Source organism: Lepus europaeus, chromosome 5, assembly GCF_033115175.1.
Source record: "Lepus europaeus isolate LE1 chromosome 5, mLepTim1.pri, whole genome shotgun sequence".
Classification (NCBI taxonomy): Eukaryota; Metazoa; Chordata; class Mammalia; order Lagomorpha; family Leporidae; genus Lepus; species Lepus europaeus.
In genome coordinates this window covers 14,430,906-14,456,543 of record NC_084831.1, presented here as the reverse complement: position 1 = coordinate 14,456,543, position 25,638 = coordinate 14,430,906, and the positions used below count along the sequence as shown (strand labels likewise).

General features: G+C 57.5%; 1 protein-coding gene across 1 annotated transcript; it reads right to left on the bottom strand.

Moving 5' to 3' along the window:
* Positions 1-4,504: 4,504 nt before the first annotated feature.
* Positions 4,505-23,162, bottom strand: CDA (cytidine deaminase). Its single transcript, XM_062190557.1, has 4 exons — positions 22,863-23,162; positions 13,629-13,740; positions 9,319-9,376; positions 4,505-5,231 (listed from the first exon to the last, which is right to left on the bottom strand). The coding sequence occupies exons 1-4, from the start codon at positions 23,014-23,016 to the stop codon at positions 5,115-5,117; spliced, it is 441 nt and encodes a 146-aa protein (XP_062046541.1). The 5' UTR covers positions 23,017-23,162; the 3' UTR covers positions 4,505-5,114.
* Positions 23,163-25,638: the final 2,476 nt, after the last annotated feature.

Sequence of the window (25,638 nt, the reverse complement as noted above, 5' to 3'; positions counted from 1 at the left end):
CCACGAGGAGAGAGAACTTCTGCTTTACTGGCTTATGAACATAGAAAACAGGAGTGTTTACATGGTACCACCCCCAGGTCCCTGGTAAGGGGAGGTACTTCCGGGGGAAGGGGCCTCTGACTGACAGGTGGGTGGCTATGATTCCACAGTGGGGGACGTGTGGCTTCCAGCTCATGAACCTAATTTATCTTCCTGACTTTTTCCAAATCACAAGCTCTCAGCAGGCAGGATCACGGAAGGGAGGTCAGGAGAAGGCTCTAGGCCATGCCTTCACACCCCGGAGTGCAGAGAGAGGCCTCAAAGAAGCAGCATTAAGAACTCGCACCCCGGGCCAGCAGTGTGGCGTAGAGGATAAGCCATCGCCTGCAGTGTCGGCATCCCATATGGGCGCCGGTTTGAGTCCCGGCTGCTCCATTTCCAATCCAGCTCTCTGCTGTGGCCTGGGAAAGCAGTAGAGGATGACCCAAATCCTTGGGCCCCTACACCCTCATAGGAGACCCGGAAGAAGCTCCTGGCTTTAGATTGGCACAGCTCCACCTGATGCAGCCATCTGGGGAGTGAACCAGAAATTGAAGACTTGCCTCTCTGTAGCTCTATCTTTCAAATAAATAAATAAATCTTAAACAAACAAACAAACAAAAAACCTCGCACCCTCATCCCCAGCAGAGCTGACGACAGCACTTACTGTCTGGAATTTGTACCACATCATTGCTAAGTAAACTTCTGTTCTATAGCATCTTTTAAAAAAGATTTAAAAGAATGATTTCTTTAGTTTTTTGCAAGGGAGAGAGAGCGAGCGAGCTATCTCCCATCTGATAGTTCACTCCCCAAATGCTGAGCCCAAAGCCAGGATCTGGGACCTCATTCCAAGTCTCCCATGTGGGTGGCAGGGACCCAGCTACTACTTTTGAACCATCACCTGCTGCCCCCTCAGGGGTACATTAGCAGGAAGCTGAAATCCGAACCCAGGCACTCCAATACGACACCGTATGTAACAGACAGACTCCTCACGAAAGGCAATGATCGCCGTCCCGATTCTCCCCCAGCCCATGGCAACCATGACAAGGACATTTTACTGGGTTATCTCTTTTCTTTTTTTTTTTTTTTTCCTGAGTGGTTACTTATTATTTCTCAGCCGACTGAGCTGTAGAAAGCCCAGAGTCAACCACACCTGAAACTGATGGTGCCCTTTCCACGAAGGTCAAACTCCTCAGCAGGGCTTGTGCACCTGCTGCTTCGGACCCCCTGCCTCTGTCACCTGCGCTGCTGTTTCCTGTTCCTGTCCCCGCCCAGGCGCATTTTCCACTTTTACATCTTTCTCTTTTCAATGTTTATGTCTCTAATGCCCACCTCCTGGTGGAGCGCCCTCGCCAGCCTCTCGGGATGTGGACTGGGCTGCCGGGACTTGCTTCTAAGGGTCGGCTCTTGTCAACAGCCACGGAAAGCCCTGTTCACGGTTACTTGACAGAAAGGTGCCGATCTCTGCCTTGCTCGTCCTCTTGTGTTCTTCCTGGCTCGTCCCCCGCGAAGCCAGCTGCCACATTGCCCACCGCCCCATGGAGAGGCCCCCATGGCGAGGAGCTAACCCAGGACGGCACATTCCCTGGGGACTAGAATCCTGCCAGCTTTTAGGGGAGCCGCCCCCAGTCAAGTTTTCAGATGACACAGCAGCCCCAGGCAGGAGGGGGATCTGCCGCGGGGCAGGGCTGCGAGCCGGGGGTGTCTCAGTGAATCACGTGGTCTGGAGAGCCCAAAGCCCAGCGTCCCTGGCCGCCCTGGGATCAGACTGGGGATCTTCGTTGCAGCCTTTTGGGAGACCTTGAGCCAAACAACCCAGCTAAGCCCAGAACCTGAGCCGCAGAAACCAAGATAAATATTTGCTGGCCTAAAGCTGCTAAGTGTTGGGGTAACTTGTTACCCAGCAATAAATTACTGCTGTGATCCTTTTGCCCTGTGTTTTTGTTTTGTTTTGTTCGGGTCAGTCATTGAGTTTTGAACCTTTTCCCCCTTTACCCTTCCCAGACCCTTCCAATACTGCATTAAGGGGCTGGCATTTGAGACCCAGCTGCTCCACTTCCGATCCAGCTCCCTGCTAACGTGCCTGGGAAGGTAGTGGAAGATGGTCCAAGTGCTTGGGCCCCTGCATCCATGTGGCAGACCTGGATGAAGCTCTGGGCTCCTGGCTTCAGCTGGGCCCAGCCCTGGCCACTGCAGACATTTGTGGGAGTGAACCAGCAGGTGGAAGACCTCTCTCGGTGTCTCTCCCTCTCTGTGTCTCTGCCACTCAAATAAATTTTAAAAACCTGCATTAACAGACTGGGTTTCCTTGCACCCCTGTGTCTGCTCATATAATCAGATGCAGGATATGTGAGGCTCCCTAGGCCACTGCATTCCTTATTGTTTTTCCAAACTGAATTTTATTTATTTGAAAGACAGACGAGGGGCAGGGGGAAGTGCTTGCTGAGTCTCTCCCTAGATGCCTGCTGCTGGACCGGGCTAAAGCCGGGAGCTGGGAACTGAATCCCCACGTGGCCCCTCACGTGGGCGGAAGGGACTCCAATGCTTGAACCATCACTTGCTGCCTCCCAGGGGGCGCGCCAGCAGGAAGCTGGAGTGGAGCTGGAACAGGAACCCCGGCACTGAAACATGGGATGCAGGTGTCCCACGTGGGGTCCTAACCACCAGGCCTGCCCCCGGTTTTTATCACTGAGTGGTATTTTCCGCATCCGTTTCTAGTGCCGCTACTGTCTGTCGATTGCAATTGTTCCCGTCTCCTGCAAAACCCCGGAGTCTGCAGTTTCACCAAGCAGTCAGCTGTGGCTGCAGTGGGAACGTTCGCGCCTTTGGTTCGTTCCACGGGAACCTGGAACTGTGCCGTAGGAGCCTAAGAAACACAGACAGAGCTGGGCCTTGGAGCACCTGCTGCTCCAAAAACCCCAGGCCTCAGCGCTGCGTTCTGCACATCCGGCTGCAAATGGAGGAGGCTTTGCTGGAGGGGGTGTGGAGCCCAGCCTCCGCGCATTCCAAAGGGACATTGCTCAGATAATTTCTGGAATCCTTTGCCAAGTGCCTTCCCCAGTCTGATCCCAGGGCGGCCAGGGATGCTGGGCTTTGGGCTCTCCAGACCACGTGATTCACTGAGACACCCCCAGCTCGCAGCCCCGCCCCACGGCAGATCCCCCTCCTGCCTGGGTGATGCCTGCCCTGTGATCAGTTAGGTCTCATTGTCCACCGAGGACCCAGAGGACCCAGCGCTCCTGAGGGGGGACTCTGTGCTATTCATGGCTGTGTTCCCAGGACCTGGTCACAGGACGACCTAGCGCACAGCGAGCACCGACAAGTACCTGAATGAATGAATCTGCTGAAGAAGACTGCTGTTTGCAAATTTGAATTTGCCTTAAAGGGCCGCCGTTTGTCATGCTTGGTAAAGGTTAAGAGCGCGCATTTCCTGGGAGCTCCCTGGGGTTTAACGTTGCATGATTTCACCCAACCCTCCCAACGAGCCTGGTGGGGACTGTCACTCCCACTTTACAGATGGGGAAGACGGAGTCTCACTTGGCAAAGCCACACGGTTCGCAGACTGTTCAAGTGCCAAGGGCAGACCTTTACCCGTCATGCGGTACCATTTTTCCTTTGTAATACTGCTGTGGATGTTAAGTTTGTGAAAACTGTTTTGGAAACAAAACATACAGATATGTACAAAGAAGAAGAAAAACCAATCATTCCTACACAGAATTTGACCTGACATTAGCACCCTGGCACACTGTCTTCCAGCGCCCTCTTTTAAAAAATGCCTCCAGGAGGCCGAGCTGAAGGCCCCAAAGCCGTCTGGAAGGAGAGGCGGAGTGGAGCTCTGTCCACACAGCAACGCGGGGTACTGCACCGTATTCCAAGATGGTGGGTCGGTCTGGGTGTGCCCTGGGGAAGCAGAGCTCAGTTCCCACAAGGCGCAGAAGGGGTGACCCCTCCCTGCAGTGCCCATCCCGCCCTTGGCACGACCAGGAGCAGCAAGCAGACCCCCGTGCTGTAGAGCTGGGTGCCCCCAGGCCCTGCCAGACGCTCACTTCTTCAAGGCGGAGGCTGTTTCCCTAACCTTCCTCTGCAGTAGTTAGCATATTTCACACCTAAAAACCACTCAGTAAACAAAGACATCGACTGTGGGAGGATGGAAAAAAAATCGCTTGGAATCAGACAGACCTAGTTCCAGCTCCAGCTCTGCCGCCTATCATCTGTGTGACTTTGGCTGAGTGACTTAACCCCTCTGGGCTTTAGTTTGCTTGTTGCTACAGCGAGGGCAACAGCGCTAACCTTCGAGGACTCCTGGGCTCCTGTGTTGCTGAAGCCCTCGGCAGAGTGTCTGGTGAAGAGCAGGTGACGCTGGGGACCGAGGTGGGAGGGAAGGGACCCGGCTTCTGTTCTGGGCTCTGCCGGAGTGCCAGAGCTAGTCCCCCAACTCCTCTGTAGCCTGGCGCCCTCTAAGCGGGGAGACGCCCACTGCACAGAACTGTTGGCACTTCATTTATTTGTTAAGATTTATTTGAAAGGCAGAGTGACAGAGGGAGAGAGAGAGAGATCTTCCATCCACTGGTTCACTCCCCAGATGGCTGCAGCTCCAGGCCGAAGCCAGGGTCCAGGAGCTTCATCCCAGTCTCCCATGTGGGTGCAGGGCCTCAAGCACTTGGGCCATCCTCTGTTGCTTTCCCAGGCACATTAACAGGAAGCTGGATGGGAAGTGGAGCAGCCAGGACTTGAACCCGAGTTCCGATATGGGAGTAGGCATCACGAGTGGGGCTTAAGCTGCTGGAATTCCGTCCCCATCTGGAATTTGTAAAGTGTCCACAGGGAGGGTGGGATAGAGGGAATGAAGGTGCCCCGAGTCCCAGCGGGGACAAGGTGGGTGCGAGGGAGGCGCTGGCCCAGGCTGGGGAGGGCCTCTCGGTCACTCCGGCAGAAGACCCCCAGGCCAGAAGTCACCCTGCCCAGCCCCGCAGGGCTGGGACCCGGCTGGCAGTGTCCTCAAGCCAGCGAGGCCGTCTTTACGGAGTCCTGCAGGCGCTGTCCCCTTAAGCTCTCGGCGACCCAGGCGGTCCCAGGCGCTGGCAGTTCTCGGGCCTTCACTGGATCTTCTGCAGGTCTTCGGGCCCAAAGGAGGCAGGCAGCAGCTCCTGGACCGTCCTGACCACATACGTGCCATCCGGCTTGGTCATGTACACGGCCCAGTTGGTGCCAAACTGGAAAAGAGACGAAGCCAGTGTGAAGGAGGGGGTGTGGCGGGAAGACTGGAACAGACTGGGGTTGCAGTCTGGCTCGGCTCTCCTGCTTACTGTCTGATGGCCCATCCATGCCTTTTTTTTTTTTTTTTAAGATTTTTATTTATTTATTTGAAAGGCAGAGTTACAGAGAGGCAGAGGAAGAGAGAGAGGTCTTCCATCCTCTGGTTCACTCCCCAGATGGCCGCAATGGCTGGAGCTGTGCCAATCCAAAGCCAGGAGCCAGGAGCTTCCTTCGGGTCCCCCATGCGGGTGCAGGGGCCCAAGGACTTGGGCCATCCTCCACTGCTATCCCAGGCCATAGCAGAGAGCTGGATGAGAAGAGGAGCAGCCTGGACTAGAACCAGTGCCAGGGTGTTAACCAACTGCGCCACAGCGCCAGCCCCGCCATCCATGCCTTAGTTTTCTCACCTGTAAGATGGGGATGATGCTAGCCGTACCTGGGACATAGAGCTTGAGGGAGGAGCGCAGTAGCGGATGCTGTTAAACATTAGCCCAGCGCTTGGCGCGTTAAAGAAATGCCCCCACTGCGAATCAGCCCAGGGCACAAGAGCAGTTACCTGACCCCTGAAGTCAGACTTCATGGAAAAGTCACACAGCAGATACTGCACGCACGTTATTTCAGCATCCACCCTCAGAGGTAGGTGTTATTATTGTGCCCATTTTACTGATGAAGAAACTGAGACCTAGCAGAGGAGAGTCAGCAGACAGATTCGTCTCCCAGTCTTTGTCCTACACTGTGAGGAGCACCAGTTGCGTGCTGTGTGACCTTGGAGGAATGGGTGCCCTTTGGGTGGATCTGGCACTGTGAACGGGTCTTAGAGGGGCCGGTGCTGTGGCTCAGTGGATTAAAGCCCAGGCCTGAGGCTCCAGAATCCCATATGGGTGCAGGCTCGAGTTCTGGGTGCTCCACTTCTGATCCAGCTCCCTGCTATGGCCTGGGAAAGCAGTGGAAGAAGGCCCATGCCGGGTACTAGTCCCGTTTGCTCCTCTTCCAGTCCAGCTCTCTGCTGTGGCCCGGGAGCGCAGTGGAGGATGGCCCAGGTGCTTGGGCCCCTGCACCTGCATGGGAGACCAGGAGGAAGCACCCGGCTCCTGGCTTCGGATTGGCACAGCGCCGGCTGTGGCGGCCATTGAGGGGTGAAGCAATGGAAGGAAGACCTTTCTCTCTGTCTCTACCTCACTGTAACTCTCTCTCTATCTCTCTCTCTCTCGTTGTCTAACTCTTCCTGTCAAAAAAAAAAAAAAAAAAAAAAAAGGAAGATGGCCCAAGTCCTTGGGCACCTGCTCCCATGTGGGAGACCCAGAAGAATCTCCTGGCTCCTGGCTTTGGATTGGTTCAGCTCCAGCTGTTGTGGTCATTTGGGGAGTGAACCACGGATGGAAGGTCTCTCTCTGTCTCTACCTCTCTCTGTTAACTCTTTCAAATAAATAAAATAAATCTTAAAAAAAAAAAAAACGGGTCTTAGAGATCCTGGGCGAGAGGGTGGGAGGAGGGGAGTTCAACCAACTGTGGCCTCGTGGGGACAGCCCGGGGGTCAGGGTCAGCAGAGCTGGGGGACCTCTGGGCGAAGCGGGCAGCGGGCGCTCGTCCATCATTCTGATGGGTGACGCTGTTGCCGGGCTGCTCCTCCCCACTTCGGTCTGAGTCACTGGTTCTTTCCCAGACACAATCAATCTTCTGGCTTTTTCAGAATTAATGTTTTAAGGAAGGGCAGTTTTCGGCTTGGCAGACTCTGCCTGGCGGGGTGGACGGAGGCTGGGCACAGGGAGTGTGCAGGGCCGGTCCCCAGCCCCCAGCCCCCAGTTCTGCCCGCCCCTCCTGCGGCTTTCCTCCTGCGCCCGCCCGCTCTCACTTGCCAACTTCTAGTCTGGCAAAAACAGCAGCGAGCAATGGAATCAAGCCGGGGACTTGGCGCCCTGTCCCGGCTGGCTCCCTTAGGTGACCTTAGCCAAGGCCGCCCTGCGGGGCAGCTCTCTCCACCCCCACCCTGTGAAGTCAGCGCTGGCCCAGCGGAGTGAGCTCTGCGCACCGGGCAGGCATGAAGCCGGAGGAGGCTGCCCCCTCCGCTTGCCTCCCAGCGCCAGGCACGGAGCCCCAGCCCCAGCATTCCCCTCGGCCTCCAGCGGCCGACCCCGGGCGCCAGCGGCTTCCAGACAGCACCGATCCATTCATTCCCCCAACGACGGGCACAGAAGCAGGGGGAGGGGCTGGCTGGGGCTGCAGCCGTGGAAGCCTGGGACTTCTCTCAGGCCTGGGGCACTCAGAGAAGGAACGCGGTGAGGATTGAGCAAACGCTGTGCTACGGGGGCTGAAGCCGGCTCCCGGAGCTCTGGGGCCATGGGACCCTGAGCTGGCAGCTTTCATACTTCCGGACCCTGGAGGTGGCACCTCTTGGGGGATGCCCGAGAGCTACCCCCTCCCCACCTGTACACACCAAGCCCAGAGTCTTCCAGGGGTCCAGATCTACACCACCCCTTTGCTTTTAGAACCCATGCCCTTCACCTTTTTCTTTTTCTTTCTCTCTCTCTCTTTCTTTTTTTGGAAAACACACAGATCCCTTAAGTCTCTTCTTGCAAAACCTAGTGGCTTCCTTGTATTCATTTTTCCCCCACTTATTTCTTATGGGGTCAAACATGTATAATGTTAACATTTGCCACTGCAGCCATTTCTAAGTAACGATTTAGTCCCCCTTATGGGTGAGATAAAGCCTCCCTCTGTGGGATAAACCCACACACACCCTGTGGCTTCCCTGCCGTGTCCCAGCCCTTTTGGCCTTCTTTTATTTATTTATTTTTTTAAAGATTTATTTATTTGTTTGTGAGGTAGAGTCACAGACACAGAGGAAGGGACAGAGAGAGAGGGCTTCCGTCCGCTGGTCCCCTCCCCCAGTGGCAGCAGCAGCAGGAGCGCCCTTCTTTGCGTGAATATTTTAGAACATTGTGCACAGATTGTTGCTGCCCATACTAATCACAGGGCACTTATTTGCTTGTATATTAGCTCTATTGTATTTTCAGTTCCAAGCACCAGGGCCACCTCCACTGCTCTCCCAGGCCATAGAGGAGAGCTGGATCGGAAGAGGAGCAGCCGGGACTAGAACCGGTGCCCACATGGGATGCGGGCGCCACAAGCAGAGGCTTAGCCCCCTGCGCCACAGCACAGCACCCCGCCCCGCCCCCACCAGCCCCGGACTTCTCACTCCTCTCAGACTCACCAAGTATCTGGGCAGGAATCTCCCTCTCTCCTCTGCCATGAGATCTCCAGACCCCTGTCTGTCTCATCTTTTCTCGATATTTACTTTTCTACTCAAAGACAGCCCCTTCCTGGCCATCAGAAGCAGGGGTCGGGGCTGCCACCACCTGTGACACCAACATCCCGATACTGGAGCACAGGTTGAAGGCCAGGCTGCTCCACTTCCAGTCCAGCTCCCTGTTAGTGCACCTGAGAGTGGCTCCCACCCACATGGGCGACCTGAATGGAGCTCCAGGCTCCTGGCTTCAACCTGGCCCAGCCCCAGCCACTGCTGCCATTTGGGAGTGAACTGGTGGATGGAAGACCTCTCTCTCTCTCTCTCTCTCTCCCTCTGCAGCTCTGCCTTTCAAATAAATAAATCAATCTTTTTTTTTTTTTTTTTTTTTAAAGAGGAACTGGCAAACTTTATTCCATCAAGGGCCAGGCAATGGCAATCCTGGTGCCGCCGGCCATGCGGCCTCTGTGGTCGCTGCTCCACTCCGCTGCTGCAAGGCCCGCGCAGCCATAGATGGGAGCGAACGGGCCTGGCTGGGTGCCAATAAAGCTTTATTTACACAAACAAGCGGAGACTGGGTTGGGTCCCCAGGCCCCTGACCTGGGGTGTTGGGTGCTGGACGCCTGTTCCTGCCTGTCTGGGTGAGCTCTGTGGGGGCAGCTCTGTCTGCAGAGAGCAGGTGTGGGACATCGAAGGCACTCTTCCAGGGACCCAGGCGACCTTGGGCAGACCTGCGCAGGCAGCCTGGCGGAGCCTGAGCGGCGTCAGTTTACATCCAGGAAGAAACCGGAGCTGCTTACCTCTCTCATGACTTGGCGGCAGGCCCCACATGGCGAGATGAAGTCATCTTCCAAGTCACTGGGGAGGCAGAGAATCAAACCGAGGTCAGTCTCTGGGCCCGCTCCAGCGGAGGTCAGACCCCATCAGGCAGCTCCGTGTCCCCGCGGACCGCATAGCCACGGGCGAAGGGTTAATGAGCACTCAGAGGGCCCACAACCCTGCAGATGCTAAGGCTGGGGAGGGTTTCTCTGGGGCTTTTTTTTTTTTTTTTAATATTTGTTTGCTTGACAAGCAGAGTCACAGACAGAGAGAGGAGAGGCAGAGAGAGAGAGAGAGAGGTCTTCCATCCACTGGCTCACTCCCCAAATGGCAGCAAAGGCTGGGGCTGGGCCAGGCTGAAGCCAGGAGCCAGGAGCTTCTTCCAGGTCTCCCACATGGGTGCAGGGGCCCAAGCACTTGGACCATCTTCTGCTGCTTTCCCAGGCACATTAACAGGGAGCTGGATCAGAAGAGCAGCTGGGACTTGAACCAGTGCTCATTATGGGATGCCGGCACTGCAGGCGAAGGCTTAACCTTCTATGCCACAGCGCTGGCCCCTGTCTATGTCCCTTGAGAGATGGCTCACCCCAGAGGTGAGAGAGAAAATGTGAGTTCTCACCTCCAAGACAAGGCAGTAAGGACGCAGTGGCAAGGAGGTGAGCTCTGCCTACAGAGAGAGCACGCTCCCTGGAGGAACTGGGTCCAGGCTTAGGGAAGTGTAGAATCTTAAGCATCATTTCGTAAGCAGCTCCTACACAGACACCAGGTTCTGTAGCAGGAGGCATTTGACACACATTTCCCTTCACCTGGGGGTCCTCAGAACGGCCATTTCATGTTTTGGTGATGTAAAGCAACACAGATGGTCTTCTGCAGCACCAGGCTTCTCTGTGTTGTAGGCAATGGACATAAGTAGTATGTGCAAAGGCCCTGAGGCTCGAAGGAATTAGACACTTGCAAATCAAAGAGAAACATGGGCTCGTTGCATCTGGAAAAGCTCGCAGAAGAGAGGCTGACAGTCAGGGCTTGCCTCTGAAGGTGATCCTTATAGGGGACCTCCACGCCTGCCGGGTGCCAGGGGGTAAACCAGTAGCCGCCATCACCTTTGCCCTTGCGACCCACTGCCTTGTACCCTCTCTGGGAGAATGCAGGATTCGAATGTTGGTTCCTAGTTGGCTTCTCCTTTGGTGAATTATGTGAGATTTGGGCACCCTTTGCATGAATATCTTAGAATGCTGTGCACAGGTTGTTGCCAGTGGTACCAATTCCTGGGCACCTGCTTGCTTGCCTAGCTAAGCTCTATTGTATTTTCAGCCTTTATCCCGTATCATCTTATTGTATATGCTGTACTCTACCTACTACTTTATACTTCATCTTATATATCAACAGTAATGGTCTCCTCTTCTCATGTGTGCCTAGACTGTGCCCGGCACCCTGCAAAGCCTTGTCTATGCGTTGTCTCATTTTGATCAACAAATATTTACTGAGCACGTACGATATGCCAGGCACTGACCCTGGTGCTGGAGGTGTAGTAGTAGCAAAACAGACACGAGTCCTTGTGCTCTGGAGCTTATAAACCGGTGAGTGGAGCCAGCAAGCCAGCACCCAGAAACCCAGCAACCAGAGTTCAAGTGCAGAGACAGGAAGAGCATGAACCAGCCATGGGGGCAGGTGCTCCCTGGAAACTGCCTTTCACCTGCGGGGCTCCCATCAAAAAATGATTCTGCTGCATGGAAAACTGGGGTCCCCTCTGAGCTTCTAGCTTCAGAAGAGAAGTCTGGGAACACGAAAGGGTGGGGATCCCGGCCCAGGATGCCCACTGGGCCAAGTTAACCCTCGCAATACCCAGGTGACTGCTGTGGCCTCTCTCAAGCTCTTTGGGGGCTGGACCGATGTGTTCCGTCCTATTTCATTCCAGCCACATGGACTGAGAGCCAGCTGTCGGTGAGGCAGGCCTGGGAAACCGGCCAGAGAGTCCCTGGCTTCAGGGCCCTCTGCCGGCTGCAGGGGGAGATGGGGTTTCTATGTAGAGGCGGCCACACAGGCAGGGCCCTGGGACAGGTGTCAGAGTGGAATTCAGCCTCCCTTCCGTGGCCTGAGGCCCTGGCTGATGCGGCCCCTCCCTGCTGATCAGAGCCCCAGTGAACAGCTCCTTGGACAAGGTGACCTGCACTGGGGCTTTCAAGGCGGGTAAACGTGCAGCGCACGGGGAAGTCAGACTTGGCCCAGGCGTTGGCCATCCCCAGTCACAAGACGGTGCCTCCGGCAGCCTGGCTCTGGAAACCGGCACACGGACCCACGTCGGCAGGATTTCTATCACGCGTGGGTTAGGCACGGTGCCAAGGCCCTCAGGTGTGTGAGCTCACTTGATCCCGCAACAGCCCTGGAGGGTAGGGACACGCAGGTACTCTTATTAGCAACATGTCACGGGCCCATGGCCGCAGGGCGAGTAAGTGGTCGGGCCAGCAGTTGCGCCCGGGATCGGCGCACTCCACCTCTGCAGCTTGCGGAAGCAGCAATCACACCTTTAGAGCAGTGGTTTTGATTCCCTACATCCTTTGCGCCAGGAACTTTACAGAGACCATCCCACGAGTCCTCCCAACAGCCCAGTGCGGGAAAAAAATGAAAAGCTAGGCCCAGAGGATCTGTGGGACTTGGCTGCAGCCGACAGTGGAGCCGGACCAGAAACCAGTCCCACCGACCCTGCAGGCTGAGCTTGTAACACAGTCTGCCCAGAACGGAACGGGCCGGAACGGGCCAGCTGCATCAGGAAGCTTCTTCCATGCTCCACCCCCAGCCCCCTTCTCCCTCTCCGCTCCCCCCACCGCACCCTGGCCCCCTTCTCCCTCTCCGATCTCCTCCCCTTGTCCTGCCTTTCGCTGAGTATCCATGGTGTTCTCCGGTTTGTGCTGACCTTGGTCACACGCTGAGATCATGCTTATCAGACTTGATGGGCTGGAAACCTATCAGCTTTGATGCCTCCAGCGGGGCCCCAGGAGGCCCGCGCAGAGTCCCATCCAGGGCCCCGCAGACGCGCGCACCTGTGGTGGGCGCAGTCTCCCGCCTTACAGATCTCAGAGGGGCTCTCAGACTGCTCAGCCCCGTCCAGCGTTTTAACAAGGCGCTTGGCAGCTTCCATTCTCCTCGCTCCCAATTTAACAAATCATTAGTGCAGTAATGACTGGTGCAGGGGGAGTACCTGCGGAGAGCTGCTGGGTGCACAAGAATGGGAGGTTCTGTGTAAATAAGGACGTTTGCTAACGATTGCTGGCACCACCCAGGGAGGTTTCCCAGCAGGCAATGACCAGGAGGGAAAAAGCCTCTCATTTGGAGGATTCTCGACTGGGGAGGCGGCTGTGCCCGTGCCCTCTCGTCGACTTTGGCCTCTTTGTTCCCAGAAGAGCATTATTTTCTTGGATCAGCTTTGAAATTAAGTTATTTCCCCTCCCCCTATTTTTTTTTCCTACAGCGAGATTTGAACACTGATCTCCGCTCATCTGCACAAAATGTCCCCAGCACAGCCTCATTCGCTCCTCCCCCAGCCAGAGGGAAGTCAGGACAGACCTCCGTCGCTGCGATGGCTCTGGGCAGCCTGGCCTTTCTCAAGTGCACCCTCGGCTCCACTCATTCGGACACACTCTGAATTAGCGGGAGTGCCTGGGCGGCCAGACCGCCACCAGGCTTCCGGATTCTAGAAAAGACTCGTCTTGACTGCACTGTCTCACGTGGCCTCCGTGCAGCTCTTTCTGGGTGGGTTACTCACTTCTGTGTCGTTTTCCCCGGAGCGTCCATCTACTGAGAAAATGCTCCCGAGAGCAGTGCGCCGTTCATCGTGAAACGAATGGGGTCCGAGTTAGGAAATGGGGCTGGGCTTGACCCGCCCAGCCCGCTGGGTCTGGGTCCAGGCCCAGCCAGAACTCAACCTGCTGCCCCTTGGGTCTTAGTTTCCTTGGCTGTAAAATGGGGGTGATGGCAGGGGAGCCTGTTACCGGGTGATGTTTAGGTCCCTCCCGCTTTGGGCTTCTCTGCTGTCTGTTGTACCTTGTGGGGCTGGAACAGGAACACCTGCCCTGCAGGGGAGCGACCTTGGTTCTTGGTTGTTTACCGACACTGTGGGTTCATGGGGGCTGGGGCCATTTCTTCTGTATCTCTTTATCCTTGGCCTTCAGCCCAGGGTCCTGCTCAGTGCCCGGTGCACAGAAAGCACACACGTGGATGGGTGGACAGTAGGTACCTGCAGGACGTGGGCTGCAGAGGCGAATGGGTACTGTGGCAGCGGGGCTCTCCCACTCACCTGGCAATGGCAATGGCCCTGAACTCCTGGTACCCTTCGGAGATGGCCTTCTGGATGGCGGTCCTCTCAGCACAGACGCCCAGTGGGTAGCAGGCATTTTCTATGTTGCACCCTAAAAAGAGAGGGGCGCCCAGGGGTGGATCCAGCAGGGCCACTTCCTGCTGCCCGTGGTAGGTAAGTGGCTTGCCTCACTCCAGGGCAGGGCGGAAATGGTTACCCACACATGGTGGGGAGAAGGGGAGGGCAACGTGACCCGAAGCAATGCTGGGCTCCGGGGCCCCTTGTGCAGCGGCCCTGCCCAAGGCTTCTGCCCTCACTGCCCCAGGGCCTCCATCCTGATGCCCGGCCTGGGAGCAGGGGCAGTGTAACAGGGCAGACTAAGCAACCGACCCCCCTTGCAGAGGTCAAGGGGAAGCGAAGGGCTCAGGTTCAAGAAAATCAGCAGGGCCCCCAGGCCTGGATCTCAGTGCTGGGAGCCATGGGTTGGGGTCTGCTGTGGTCTGAATGTTTTTATACCCTGCCTCCCCTGTTTGTATGTTGAAATCCTAAGCCCCAAGATGATAATGTTAGGAGGTGGGGAGATTAGTGCCCAGGGAGCTGCCTGTGGGGACACAGTGGCAGGAAGGTGCCAACACTGAGAAAGTAGAGTCTCCGCCAGGTGCTGAACCTGTTGCTTCCTTGAACTTGGGCTTCCCAGGCCCCAGAACTGTAAGAAAAAAAAAATTCTGTTGTCTAGAAGCTACCTGAGTATTTGGCTGTGGGGTGCTGGTTACCCGTCGGGGCTCAGCCAGCGTTCTCCGTGAGTCCTGTTGCTGAACAAACTGTCCAAGCCAACAAATCAGTGAACGAGCGAACCTGAGACGGCCAAGCTCTGTGGCAGGTGCCTGTGACGTCACAAGCATGGGGCAGTCCTGGGGCTTCCCGGGGGGCGGTGGGCTGCCACAGGGGCCCACCTCCTGGGAAGGGAGTCCTCCCTCGGGGCTAGTGTTTCTCTCAGGGGTGTTTCTGGGAGGACAGTGAGCCACGGCCGCTCCCAGGAGACGAAACCATGGCCTGGCCAGAGGGGCAAAGAAACACCCCATTTTCTGAGATGGGATCAAGCTTTCCCCGGGCTGTGGCAATGATCCGTGCCACACTGTAGCCTGCCTCTCTCCCTAGCAGCGCTATTGATGGTCCCTGGTATTCAATGCCTAGTTCTTCCTTTATGGAACCCAAGCGACCTCTTCCAAAACGGCTGACTGCATGGCCGCTCAGCCAGAGACTGTATGGCTCAGACTTCCTTGAGGCCAAGTGTGGCCATGTGACTAAGGTTTGGCCAATGGAATGTGACCCAAAGTGATACGGAAGATTTACAGATCACATTTTTACATTTGTTCTTAAAATTCATTTTCATTCATTTGAAAGGCAGTCTCCCTCTCTCCCTCTCTCTCTTTCTCTCTCCCTCTCACACACACACACACACACACACACACGCCTTCCATCCACTTGGTTCACTCCCCAAACACCTGCAACACCCATGGCTGGGTCAAGCCAAAGTCAAGAGTCAGGAGCTCCATCTAGGTCTCCCATGTGAGTGCTGGGGAGTGAACTTGTGCCCTCACCCGCTGCCTGCCAGGGCGCACGTTAGCAGGAAGCTGGTGGGAAGCAGAGATGGGACTTGAAGTCCGGCACTGGGATACAGATGCAGGCGAGCAAAGCAGTGGCTTACCTGCTGTGTCACAGCACCTACTCCCAGCTCATATATATATATATATATTTTTTTGTCAGGCAGAGTGGACAGTGAGAGAGAAAGAGACAGAGAGAAAGGTCTTCCTTTGCCGTTGGTTCACCCTCCAATGGCTGCCGCCGGCGGCGTGCTGCGGCCGGCGCACCACGCTGATCCGCTGATCCGATGGCAGAAGCCAGGTGCTTCTCCTGGTCTCCCATGGGGTGCAGGGCCCAAGGACTTGGGCCATCCTTCACTGCACTCCCAGGCCATAGCAGAGAGCTGGCCTGGAAGAGGGGCAACCGGGACAGAATCCGGCGCCCCGACCGGGACTAGAACCCGGTGTGCCGGCTCCGCAAGGCGGAGGATTAGCCTAGTGAGCCGCGGCGCCGGCCCCCAGCTCATATTTTTTGGTAAGGAGTTTGCTTGCCTATTAATTCCTCTTTTCCCCTTTCCCAAGCAGGAAGGTGGAGGTGATGGGGTGAGACAGCTTCGTGTGGTTTATATCATTGGGATGAAGAAGCAAAGAGAGATGACACTGGGGACCCTGTGTCAACTCATGGCGCACAGGTGCCACTCTGTCCTGGGCCAGCTGCCCGCTCTGAGTTGCGCTGTGAGAGTAAAAGGAATTCTATCATGTTTGCCTCACTGTGGTTTGGGATCTTCCTGTTACAACAGCGTAACCTACATTAACTAAGAGGGAAATGTGCGCTCCAAGTGAGATGCAACTTAGCCAAAAAATCTGAAATGCAGGGCTTAGTGATTGGTCACTGGGAGTGAGACCACGCAGGGCTGGTCAGGCAGAAAGCAGATGAGCCTCGTCAGCCTGTAGCAGATTACGCTGTGGTCACCCAGAAGGCTGGCCGCTCATCCGGCGACGGGAAGCGGCCTCGTGGAGAGATCTACTGAAGATATCATTTTCCCACGCAGCCTGTTGTTGCAGGAACCTCCATAGCCACCACTGAAGTCAGGAGCAAAGGGACAGGCATTTGGCCATTGGCGAAGACATTGCTGGTGTTGTGCACAGTAGGTCAAGCCACCGACTGCAAGGCTGGCGTCCAATGCCGGAGCACTGGTTCAGCCCCCAGCTGCTCTGCTTCAGATCCAGCTCCCTGCTAATGCACCTGGGAAAGCAGCAGAAGATGCTCCAAGTACTTGGTCCCCTGCCCCCAGGTGGAAGACCTGGATGGAGCTCCTGGCTCCTGGTTTTGGCCTGGCTCAGCCCTGGCCATTGCAGCCATTTGGGAAGTGAGTCAGCGGATGGAAGATCTCTTCTTTCTCTGTCTCTCCCTCTCTCTTTGTCTACTCTGCCTTTCAAATAAAAAAAAATCTTTTTTTTTTTTTTAATTAAAAGATATTGTTTGTGACATCTCCACCCCATACTGAATTGCTGGATTCGAGGCCTGTCTCTGTTCCCACATCCAGCTTCCTGCTGAAGCTCTCACTGGGAGGCAGCAGGCGATGGCACAAGTACTTGGGTCCCTGCCACCCACGTGGGAGACCCAGAGTGAGCTCCCAGCTCCTCGGCCTGGCCCAGCCCCTGCAGGCGTTTGTGGAGTGAACCAATGGATGAGAGAGTTCTCTTTCTCTCTCTCAAATAAAATTAAAAAAAAAAAAAAAACAAAACAACAACAATTAAAAAGGAAGGAAGAAAGATGAGAAGTAGGGATGGGGCAGGCCTGGAGGCTAGTCCACAAAAACCAGAACTTGTCAGGCTCGGAGCGTGCCCGGCGGGGCTCTCTGGGCGCGGCACTCCTGGATGGAGGTGGCTGGAAGCAGGAGCTTTCAAAAATTCCTGTAGAACCGCTCAGCCCAGGAAGCCACAGGACAGGGCAGGCCTGCGAAAGCCTGGGTTTAATCCCTGCGGAAACTCCGGAGCCCCCGCGCCCCCCCGGAAGTGGCTGGGAGAGCTGTGTTCTCCCCAGCACGGCACCGACCCCCAGATGTGTGGCCAAGGGTGATCACGGTGAGGGGCAGAGCCAGGGCCCCAGGGGCCGACAGGCAAGGTTACCCCAGAGCAGAAAGGGCAGGGGGCGTGGGCCAGGGCAGGGAGCTGCGGATGGGCGGCTGCTGCGTGTTCCCTGGTTGCCTCTCTTCACTGCTGCCATTTCACAATGTGAACCACACGAGCGGGAGTGAACCCGAGGGCAGAGCACGAGGACTGTGCCGGGGTGGGACTTCCGGTCGCCTCTCCTGGGGTGGTGAGTGGGTGCGGTGTCTGGGAGGAAAGAGGTGTGCGAATACTTCCAGGTCAGAAGGGCCCTGGGGGCAGAAGCTACCATTTGTCCCCCGTGTCCCCTCTCCCAGGGGACGCCCCTGGGGTTAGCTGGGCGCAGGGCCACCCAGCTGAGACTGCATTCCCCTGCCTCCCTGATGCTTCCTGCAGTGCGGCAGCTTTAGCCAGTGGGGTGTGGGCGGCAGCGGGGGTGCAGTGAGCAAGCGCTGGTGGCATTCTAAGAACACTGCCACGCCCTGTTGCACACTCAGAGCTGGGGCGTGCATGGGGCAACGAGGGCCAGTGTGGAACTGCGGATGAGAAGGAACCTGACCTCCAGAGCTGCCCTGGGCCACGACGAGAAAGAAGCAGCCTTCTTGTTCCAGCCACTGAGCTTTGTTTGTCCTTGGGCCCCTGCCCCGACATGGGGGACCCCACCTGGGAGACCCAGATGAAACTCCTGGCTCCTGGCTTCAGCCTGGCCCAGCTCTGGCTTTTGCAGCCATTCGGGGAGTGCACCAGTGATGGGACATCTCTCTCTGTCTCTCTCTGCCTCTCCCCTCTAAGCCCCACTCCTGGAGCTCCCAATTCAATACACAGATCTGGGTAGGAGTCCAGAAGTCAAACTCCTAACATGGAACCGCTGGGTCTTGGGGTCTGGGGTCCCATCTGAGAGTCCCCCGACCAGTGGAAGGCCATGTGTGTGTTTGAAGACATCCTGGCTTCGGCACGTTCCTCGCCCCCTGCCCTCTTGCAAAACATCAGCTCTTGGGCGAATGATATTTTAACACAACTCAAGCTCAGCTTTGTAAGAAGCCACTTTCTGGTGAGAGTGGAGAGGACTGAATGGCGCTCCCTGTGGGCGGGGCAGGGGAGAGGACAGGGGGTCTCCCGCTGCAGGGAAGCCCTTCCAAGCAGAGAGAGAGGAACCCAGGGAGGGGGAGTCGGAGAGCAGGGGCTGGGTTTGGGAGCGGACAGTTGGAAGGGGTGAGCCCAGGCCGGCTGCAGTCAGCCAGGAAGGAGGACAACCTTAAATGTTTCTTCCATGTGACCCGAGCTGGCCTGGTACAGGGGCTTTTTCCTTAAACAGCAGGTGGAAAGGGCAGGAAAGGGAGTGAGACCACTGCCCCGAGGCCATGGCTGAACAAGGGACTCCCCCGCCCCTTGGGTGGTGCCTGCAGAGTTGTCGTCAGTCATCATCACTGTCCCCAGACAGTGCCACCTGTGCAGCACCTCCCAGGCTAGCCATGGTCCCTTAGGACTCCCCTGCACCTGTCTCCCAAGGGACATTCCACAGGCAGCCTCTGCCCTGTGTGTGTGGCCCGGGCTGCGTCTGTGCCCCCCATCCTCTCTCTCTCTGCTTTCCCAGCCCCCCTTGTCCCATCCCACCGCAGCTCCATCTTCTCCTGGGGCTCCGCCCCTCTCTGCCTCTCCCCGGGAGCAATCAATCTGTCGAAGGTGTTAATTTATCATCCTGGGTGGCCCAATGTGAGCGGCACAAGGCCCTGGCCAAGGTGGGCAGGAGCAGAGGGGATAATGATGGTGATTACCAGGTCGTGACAGGTGACAGCCGAGCTGTCTTGCTGCCAGGCTGGTTTTTGAATGGGACGGCCCAGCTGCCTCTGCGGGTGGGAACTCCAGGGAGCCTGGGCTTGCGTTCAGCTGTGGGAAGCCACAGCCTGGGCAGAGCTGTCCCACCTGCAGCTTTCAACTCAGTGTAGAGATTCGGCTGTGCCCGCTCTGTCCCCAGGTCTCCTGCCCTCTAGTTGCTTGAGGTCCCCTCCTCTCCAAGACCCATCTTACTGCTACCCCCCCCCCCCCCCCCCCGCATCTGGCCTCAGTTCCAGTCTCAGTAAGAAGACCCAGAAAGCCTAAATTCCCGGTTTGTCCCCATCTCCTGAGCACAGTTCTCTGTCCCCTCCCACCTGCCCACCCTGGCCAGGGGCAGCAGGAAGAGCAGTGTTAGAGCCCAGGTTGGGCCTCATTTAGCCTGTTCATGAATTGTAGACGCTCCGCCTCCTGGTCTAGTCTGCTAAGGAGGGTTATGTGACTCAGCAGGCGCAATCACGCTACCACATCAGGACCACTGTGATTGGCTGAGGAATATGCCTGTAACTGAAGATGGACCAATCAGGGCCCTGTCCTGGAATCTTTTTTCCATCTGGAGTTGGTGGGAAAGAATTCTTTGCATTCTGGTTTCAAGGCTGTGTAGCTGAAAACCAGGGGCTGTGCAGTCGTGTTCCCCGACACCCAGGCAAGACCTGCCCGCAGGGTAAGAGTAAGAAACCGGCACCCAGAAGGTTAAAGAAGGGATGGGGACATCCGAGTTCCGGATCCAGCCGCCCTGAGCCAACACCCACCCTTGCCCGTTCTGGTTCTGGTTGTGTGTGACTCTAGCTGGCTGTACGTGACCCTCGGCATCTCCCTCGCACGGCGGCTGTGAGATTATGAGCGATCCTCCACACGCAGGGCTTCCTGCCTGTGGCGCCACTGTAGCCATGAACGCTGCACCTGGACCCCAGCACAACGCAGCTCTGCCTCAGCTTCTCACCTCGAGCTGGCCCTTATCACGTCCCGGGACATGTGGCTGCAGATCCCTAGGTCTGTCCCCTTCATCTCTCATGCTGCCCATCCCAGGCCGGGTCCATCCGTCCCAGGCACCGTCTCTCACATCTTTCCTTCCTCTTCCTTCCACCCGCCACCGTTGTGGTCCAAGCCATCCATTCATGCCTTCATGAACCTTAACCAAGGGGCAGGTTATGGGCCAGGCAATGTGCCGACACCATGGACAGGTAGTGACCAAGGCAGGCATTGTCTCCTTGGCACTGTTCCCTCTGCTCCTGTCCCCCCTGTGTACCTGTCGGACCAACTGTTCGCAAATGCCACTTTGATGTTACTCGTGACATTCCTTGGTTCCCTACTTTCTACTTCTTCAAATCCAATGCCTCTGCTTGGCCTCCCAAAGTCCTCCACTATCCATCGTCCGCAGACAGTAGTGAAGATCCCATTAACAGTAGCAGCAGGGGAGCAGCCACCATTTGTGCCATTCTTACTGTGAGCCAGAGGTTGTGCTAAGCACCTTATGAGCCTCCAACCATTTAAGCCTGGATTGAACAGGACTTGGCTCCCTAAGCTGGAACCCCAGGGTCTTACCCTGACCGCGAATGGTGTCAGCGGTCGGCGGGAGAGGTGGGGACTTGCTCCACAGGGTGGCTAGGAGGAGGGCCCGGTGGGAGGAGTTCAGGCCCCTGAGGCCTTGCCCTCCAGGGAGGGCGTTGGCTACCTAAGCTGAGTTGGGTCTGGCTTCCCTCTCTGCTTTGTGGCTCACCGAGCAACCCTTCCTCTGCCCCTGCTCCATTATTGCTCCACCAGATGCCAGACGGATGGAGCCGCCCCATCCTGGGCTGTGAACCTCCAGAATAAACCGTCTCCTTCCCAAGAGACTCCTCTCAGCCCCGCTAGTCACGATAACAAAACGCAGGTTCACACAGTCTCACACCAAGGGGAGAGTTCTACCTATGCAATGGCAGTCGGCAGCTTCATCTCCTTCTGTTTTTTCTTGAAAATTTACTAATTTAAAGACAGAGTTAGAGAGAGACAGAGAGAACCTCCATCTGCTGGTTCACTCCCCAGATGGCTGCAATGGCCAGGGCTGGGCCAGGCCAAAGCTAGAAGCTTCATCTTGGTTTCCTACACGGGTGGCAGGGGCCCAGGTCCTTGGGCCATCTTCTGCTGCTTTTCCCAGGCCATTAACAGGGAGATGGGTTGAAGTGGAGCAGCCAGGACTCGAACCGGTGCCCATATGGGATGCTGAAAGGCTTAACCTGGTATTCCACAACACAGGCCCCCGCCCCAGGCTTCTTTTGAAGGGGCTTCCAGGGGCTGCAGGGTTGTGAGAGTTAGCCTTTTTCTCAATAGGCTTTTCAAGAAAGAAAAGACCAGAGCTTATCGGCATGTGGCTTTGGAGCGATGGCTCTGGTGGCTGTCTGACCACCTGTCCGTCCCAGCAGGACACCAGTCTCAGTGATGGAAAAGCAGTCTCACTGCTGCCCCTCCCTGGACCTGCTGGGCCCCAGTGCCTCTCGCCTCTGCCGCTCCAAACTCACCCACCTACAAGGCTCAAGTCATATATTCAGGCACCCAGTCCTCAAGGGCTCAGTGCCCGCCCTGCACCTGGACAGGTGCTTTGCAGCTGAAGGAGGTCCAAGGTACAAAGATCCCAGCCGAGGCCCATGGGGAGGCAGGTGTGGAAGTGCACAGCACCCCTGAGCTCGGCGCTCCAGCAGGCATCAGCCGGGCGCTGGGTGAGGCCCAGGGGACCTTCTCTTCCCTTGGGGAGAATCAGGGGCTGACGCCACACTCAGGGCTCTGGGAGCTGCAGGCCGCAGTGATGTTTGCGCGGTGGTTACTGTTTAACACTCACGTCCGCCCGCAGGCCAGGCCTGTGTCTCCCCACAGAGCAGCAGGCTCTGGACAGGGCAGCTCGGGGTTCCCATCCCAGCCCCGGGACCTTGGACACGCTCAGTCCCTGGCCTCCTTCTCTGTCCTGTGGGGTTTGAGGGCTCACGGGACAGCAGCACCCACCCCCTCCTCTCACAGGGGACCCTCAGGCAAGGGCACTTCTTCCCCTCAAAGGTGTTTGAGACCCAGGCCATCCAGCAGAACCTCGACACACTGGACACTTGTGGCTGCGTCCTGCCATGCCCACGCCATGTCCCCCCAACGTCCTGAATGGCAGCCCCTAAGCGAAACAAGTTTGAATGTGGGTTTTCTGCAAAAGCAGCAAACCAAAGCAAAGCAGCTCAGGGGTCCCTTCCCTCCCCTTCCCTCCCTCCTCCCCAGGCTGTCACTCACGGCTGGGCCCCAAGACCCTGGGCCAGGCCCACACCCCACTGACAGGGGCCCACCTGGGTCCCCTCTTCCCCCCTCCGGCACCCCCCAGCACCACTGAGGCAGGGAAGAAAGCGCTCTGGGGACTCCCGTCCCGGCTGACCATGGGCAAGTCATATCCCCTCTAGGGGCCTCAGTTTGTTCATCTAAAAATGGGCACAACACCTAGGTGAGGGGTTGGAGGCCAGGACATTTACTGCTGCGCTGTGTGGGGGCCTTGGCAAAGTGCCTATCACAGAGCAGGCTACGAAGCCATTAATCCTCTGCTTCCCGGCCCACCAGGCCCGCCATCGCTCCAGACCCATGGCCGCTCCCTCCTGCCTCCCTGCAAACTTCCCTGGCCCGGGGCAGCAGCTGAGTTCCCGAGGGTCCGCGTGCCCGGCCCCCTCCGACTGCCCGCCCCCGCGCCAGAGGCCGCCCTTACCCGAGAAGATCCTGCCGTCGCCCGTGAGCAGGGCGGCGCCCACGGGGAAGCGGCTGTAGGGGCAGTAGGCCGACTTCTTGGCCTCCCGGGAGCAGAGCAGCAGCCGCTGGACGTGCTCGGGCTCCAGCGCGCGGGACAGAGGCTGCTGGGCCATGTCGGTCCCCGGGCGGGCAGGTGCCGAGCGCGCGGCCGGCCGGCGCTGCGCCCGGAGCAGGCGGCTCCTCCCCCGGGTGTGTCCCCGCGGCGATGGCCGGAGGCCCCCGGGGGCGTGCGGGACGCGGGCCGGCGCCGGTGGGGGAGCGGAGCCGCCCACATCAGGGCCCAGGGCGTGGCGGGGCTGCGGCGGCCGCGCGCTTCTGCCGTCCCGCCCGCGCCCTGGTGGATGGGGCCGGGGGTGTGGTGTGGCCCGGGTCAGGACCCGCGGGGTGCCCGCGGGAGCCGTAGAGGCGGGGTGAGCCGGGGAGCGCCCTGTCTCGGCGGGTCTGCGCAGAGCCGCGCACCTGCTGCGTTTCGGGCGGGAGTTTCCGTGGACACGAGCGTGGGTCCCCCGTGCCTCCTCTCCCCCTCTGTCCTCTGGGAAATCGAGCGTGCGGATTTTTCCCGGAAAACCCTCCCAGCACCGCAGCCGCTTGGTGTCACCGCCCATCAGCCGGCCCCAGGGCGAGGGCTGAACCCCAGCTAACAGGGTCCTGGGTCAGGAGTCCAGATGTGGGTGTGCTCGCCAGTCTGCCTCTGGGATTGGTCCCCCTTCCATTGCACAAAGCTTGAAAGACCCCAGTTCTTGGCGCCTCCTGCACACACAGGCTAGGGTCTGTCTTGCTGTCTAAACTCTGTGCCCACGCACTCCTCAGGGAATCCGTGTGGGAGTGCAGAGGGCCAGAGCCCACGGGCCCACAGCTCCCTTCTCGGTCTGTGAGTGACTTCTCTCCTTCCCTGAGGGAAGGGACGAGGCTGGGCGGGCAGGGCTGGAGCAGCCACATTGATTTGCAGAGTCAGGGGTGAGAAGAGCAGCAAGGAGACTGCAAGCTGCTTTGCTTTATTTTCGTCCATTTGCCCTCTGACCTCTGCCCACCCAACCCCAGAATTAAAAGTATCTCAGGGGCCGGCGCTGTGGCGCAGTCGGTAAAGCCACTGCCTGCAGCGCCAGCATTTCATAGGGCACCGCTTCCAGTCTGGCTGCTTAACTTCCGATCCAGCTCCCTGCTAATGTGCCTGGGAAAGCAGCGGAAGGTGGCCCAAGTGCTTGGGTCTCTGCCACCCACATGGGAGACCCGGAAGAAGCTCCTGGCTCCTGGCTTTGTCCTGGCCCAGCCCTGGCCGTTTGGTCATCTAGGAAGTGAACCAGTGGATGGAAGATCTCCTTTAACTCTGCCTTTCAAATAAATAAAATCTCTATTTAAAAAAAGTATCTCAGCAGAGGACACTCTTGAGAGAGAGAGGGAGAGAGAGAGAGAGGGAGAGAGCGAGCGCTAGCTCCCGCCTGCTCATTCACTCCCCCAAATGCCCACAATGCTGGGACTAGATCGGCTGAACGCAGTCCAGCGCTCCCACATGGGTGCAGGGAACCAGTTACTTGGGCTGTCGCCGCTGTCTCCCTCTGGGGTGCTCACTAGTAGGCAGCTAGAGCCAGGAGGCAGAGCCGGAGCCGTGGAACACGGCCGTCTCAGCTGCCAGACTAAATGCCCACTGCTCCTCTCCTCTGTTTGTGGCCAAAACGGACATTGGGTTGGCGGTGCTGTCACGGAAACCTGGGGTGGGAAGACTCCCTGCATTCAAACAGGCACCGGAGAAGGTGGAGGAGCCGAGAGCAGCCGATTAACCAGCGGGCTCAGCTGGAACCGAGCGCTGGTCCCAGGTTTCCTACGGTGTTTGTAGGTTCATCAGCATCACACCTTGGCTGTCCCAGTATTGCTGGGTTTCCATTGCAGCCTACGTGACTCAGAACCACACTCCCCATGGCCGGTGCGTCCGCTATGTGTGTAGGAGAGATACCAGGGGCAGCTTTATGAGGGCAGATTCATTAGGAGTTGAGGGAAGCAGAACTTACGACATCTTCCCTCCCTAGACAAGATCACAGGGGGAGCTGCCGCACTGGTTCGCTGGGAGCAGCCGCTTCTCCCGTTTGTGCTGGGGCCGGGGGTGATGTCGGCTTTTCTCTCTGTCTCTGGCTGCAGCCCTATTTCCTCTGCAGTGACAGAAACGGGTTTATGTCCGGTTCGACCGCTTGCCACGTGTACGACCTTCGTCAGGTCACTTGACCGCCCCAGCCGCCTTGCCTCATCCCCACAGTAGGGACAGTGGTCATTGCTGTTGGTTCCAAGGGAGCAAGCGCTCTGGTGTTGTGTAGACCCAGTTCCCCGTTCCTTAGCCCTGTGACCTTGGGTAGGTCACATGGCTCCGAGCCTCTGTTTCCTCATCTGTAAAATGGGCACACTCACCGTGCCTCGTAGTGATGCTGTGAGGATTGAACGAGGTCATCTGTGGACAGTGAGCCTGCTTGGGGGACCTGGTGATGTCACAGCGTGAGCACCCTCTGTCCCGCCCCACAAACTGGGTTATTATCATGCAACGGGCTCAGCCAAGATCAGCTGGATGGGAAAAAGGCAGGGAAAGGTGGAGGAGAGGAGGGGAGCCTGAGTGAGCGTCTCACGTCCTGCGTGCCCGGCAGCCCGGCTCTGTATCCGGACCTGGGGCAGTCAGTGCGCAGATGCCCAGGCAAGCTCGCAGCCCTGCCGCTGCAGAGCCCAGCAAAGATTGCCTCACTTCCTCCTGCCCT

Excerpts from the sequence above, each read along its gene's own strand:
- CDA (XM_062190557.1), bottom strand. The coding sequence starts at position 23,016 with ATGGCCCAGCAGCCTCTGTCCCGCGCGCTGGAGCCCGAGCACGTCCAG. Across the intron at positions 13,741-22,862 it reads CGACGGCAGGATCTTCTCGG|GGTGCAACATAGAAAATGCC; the intron begins GTAAGGGCGGCC and ends CTCTCTTTTTAG. Across the intron at positions 9,377-13,628 it reads AGGGCCATTGCCATTGCCAG|TGACTTGGAAGATGACTTCA; the intron begins GTGAGTGGGAGA and ends CTGCCTCCCCAG.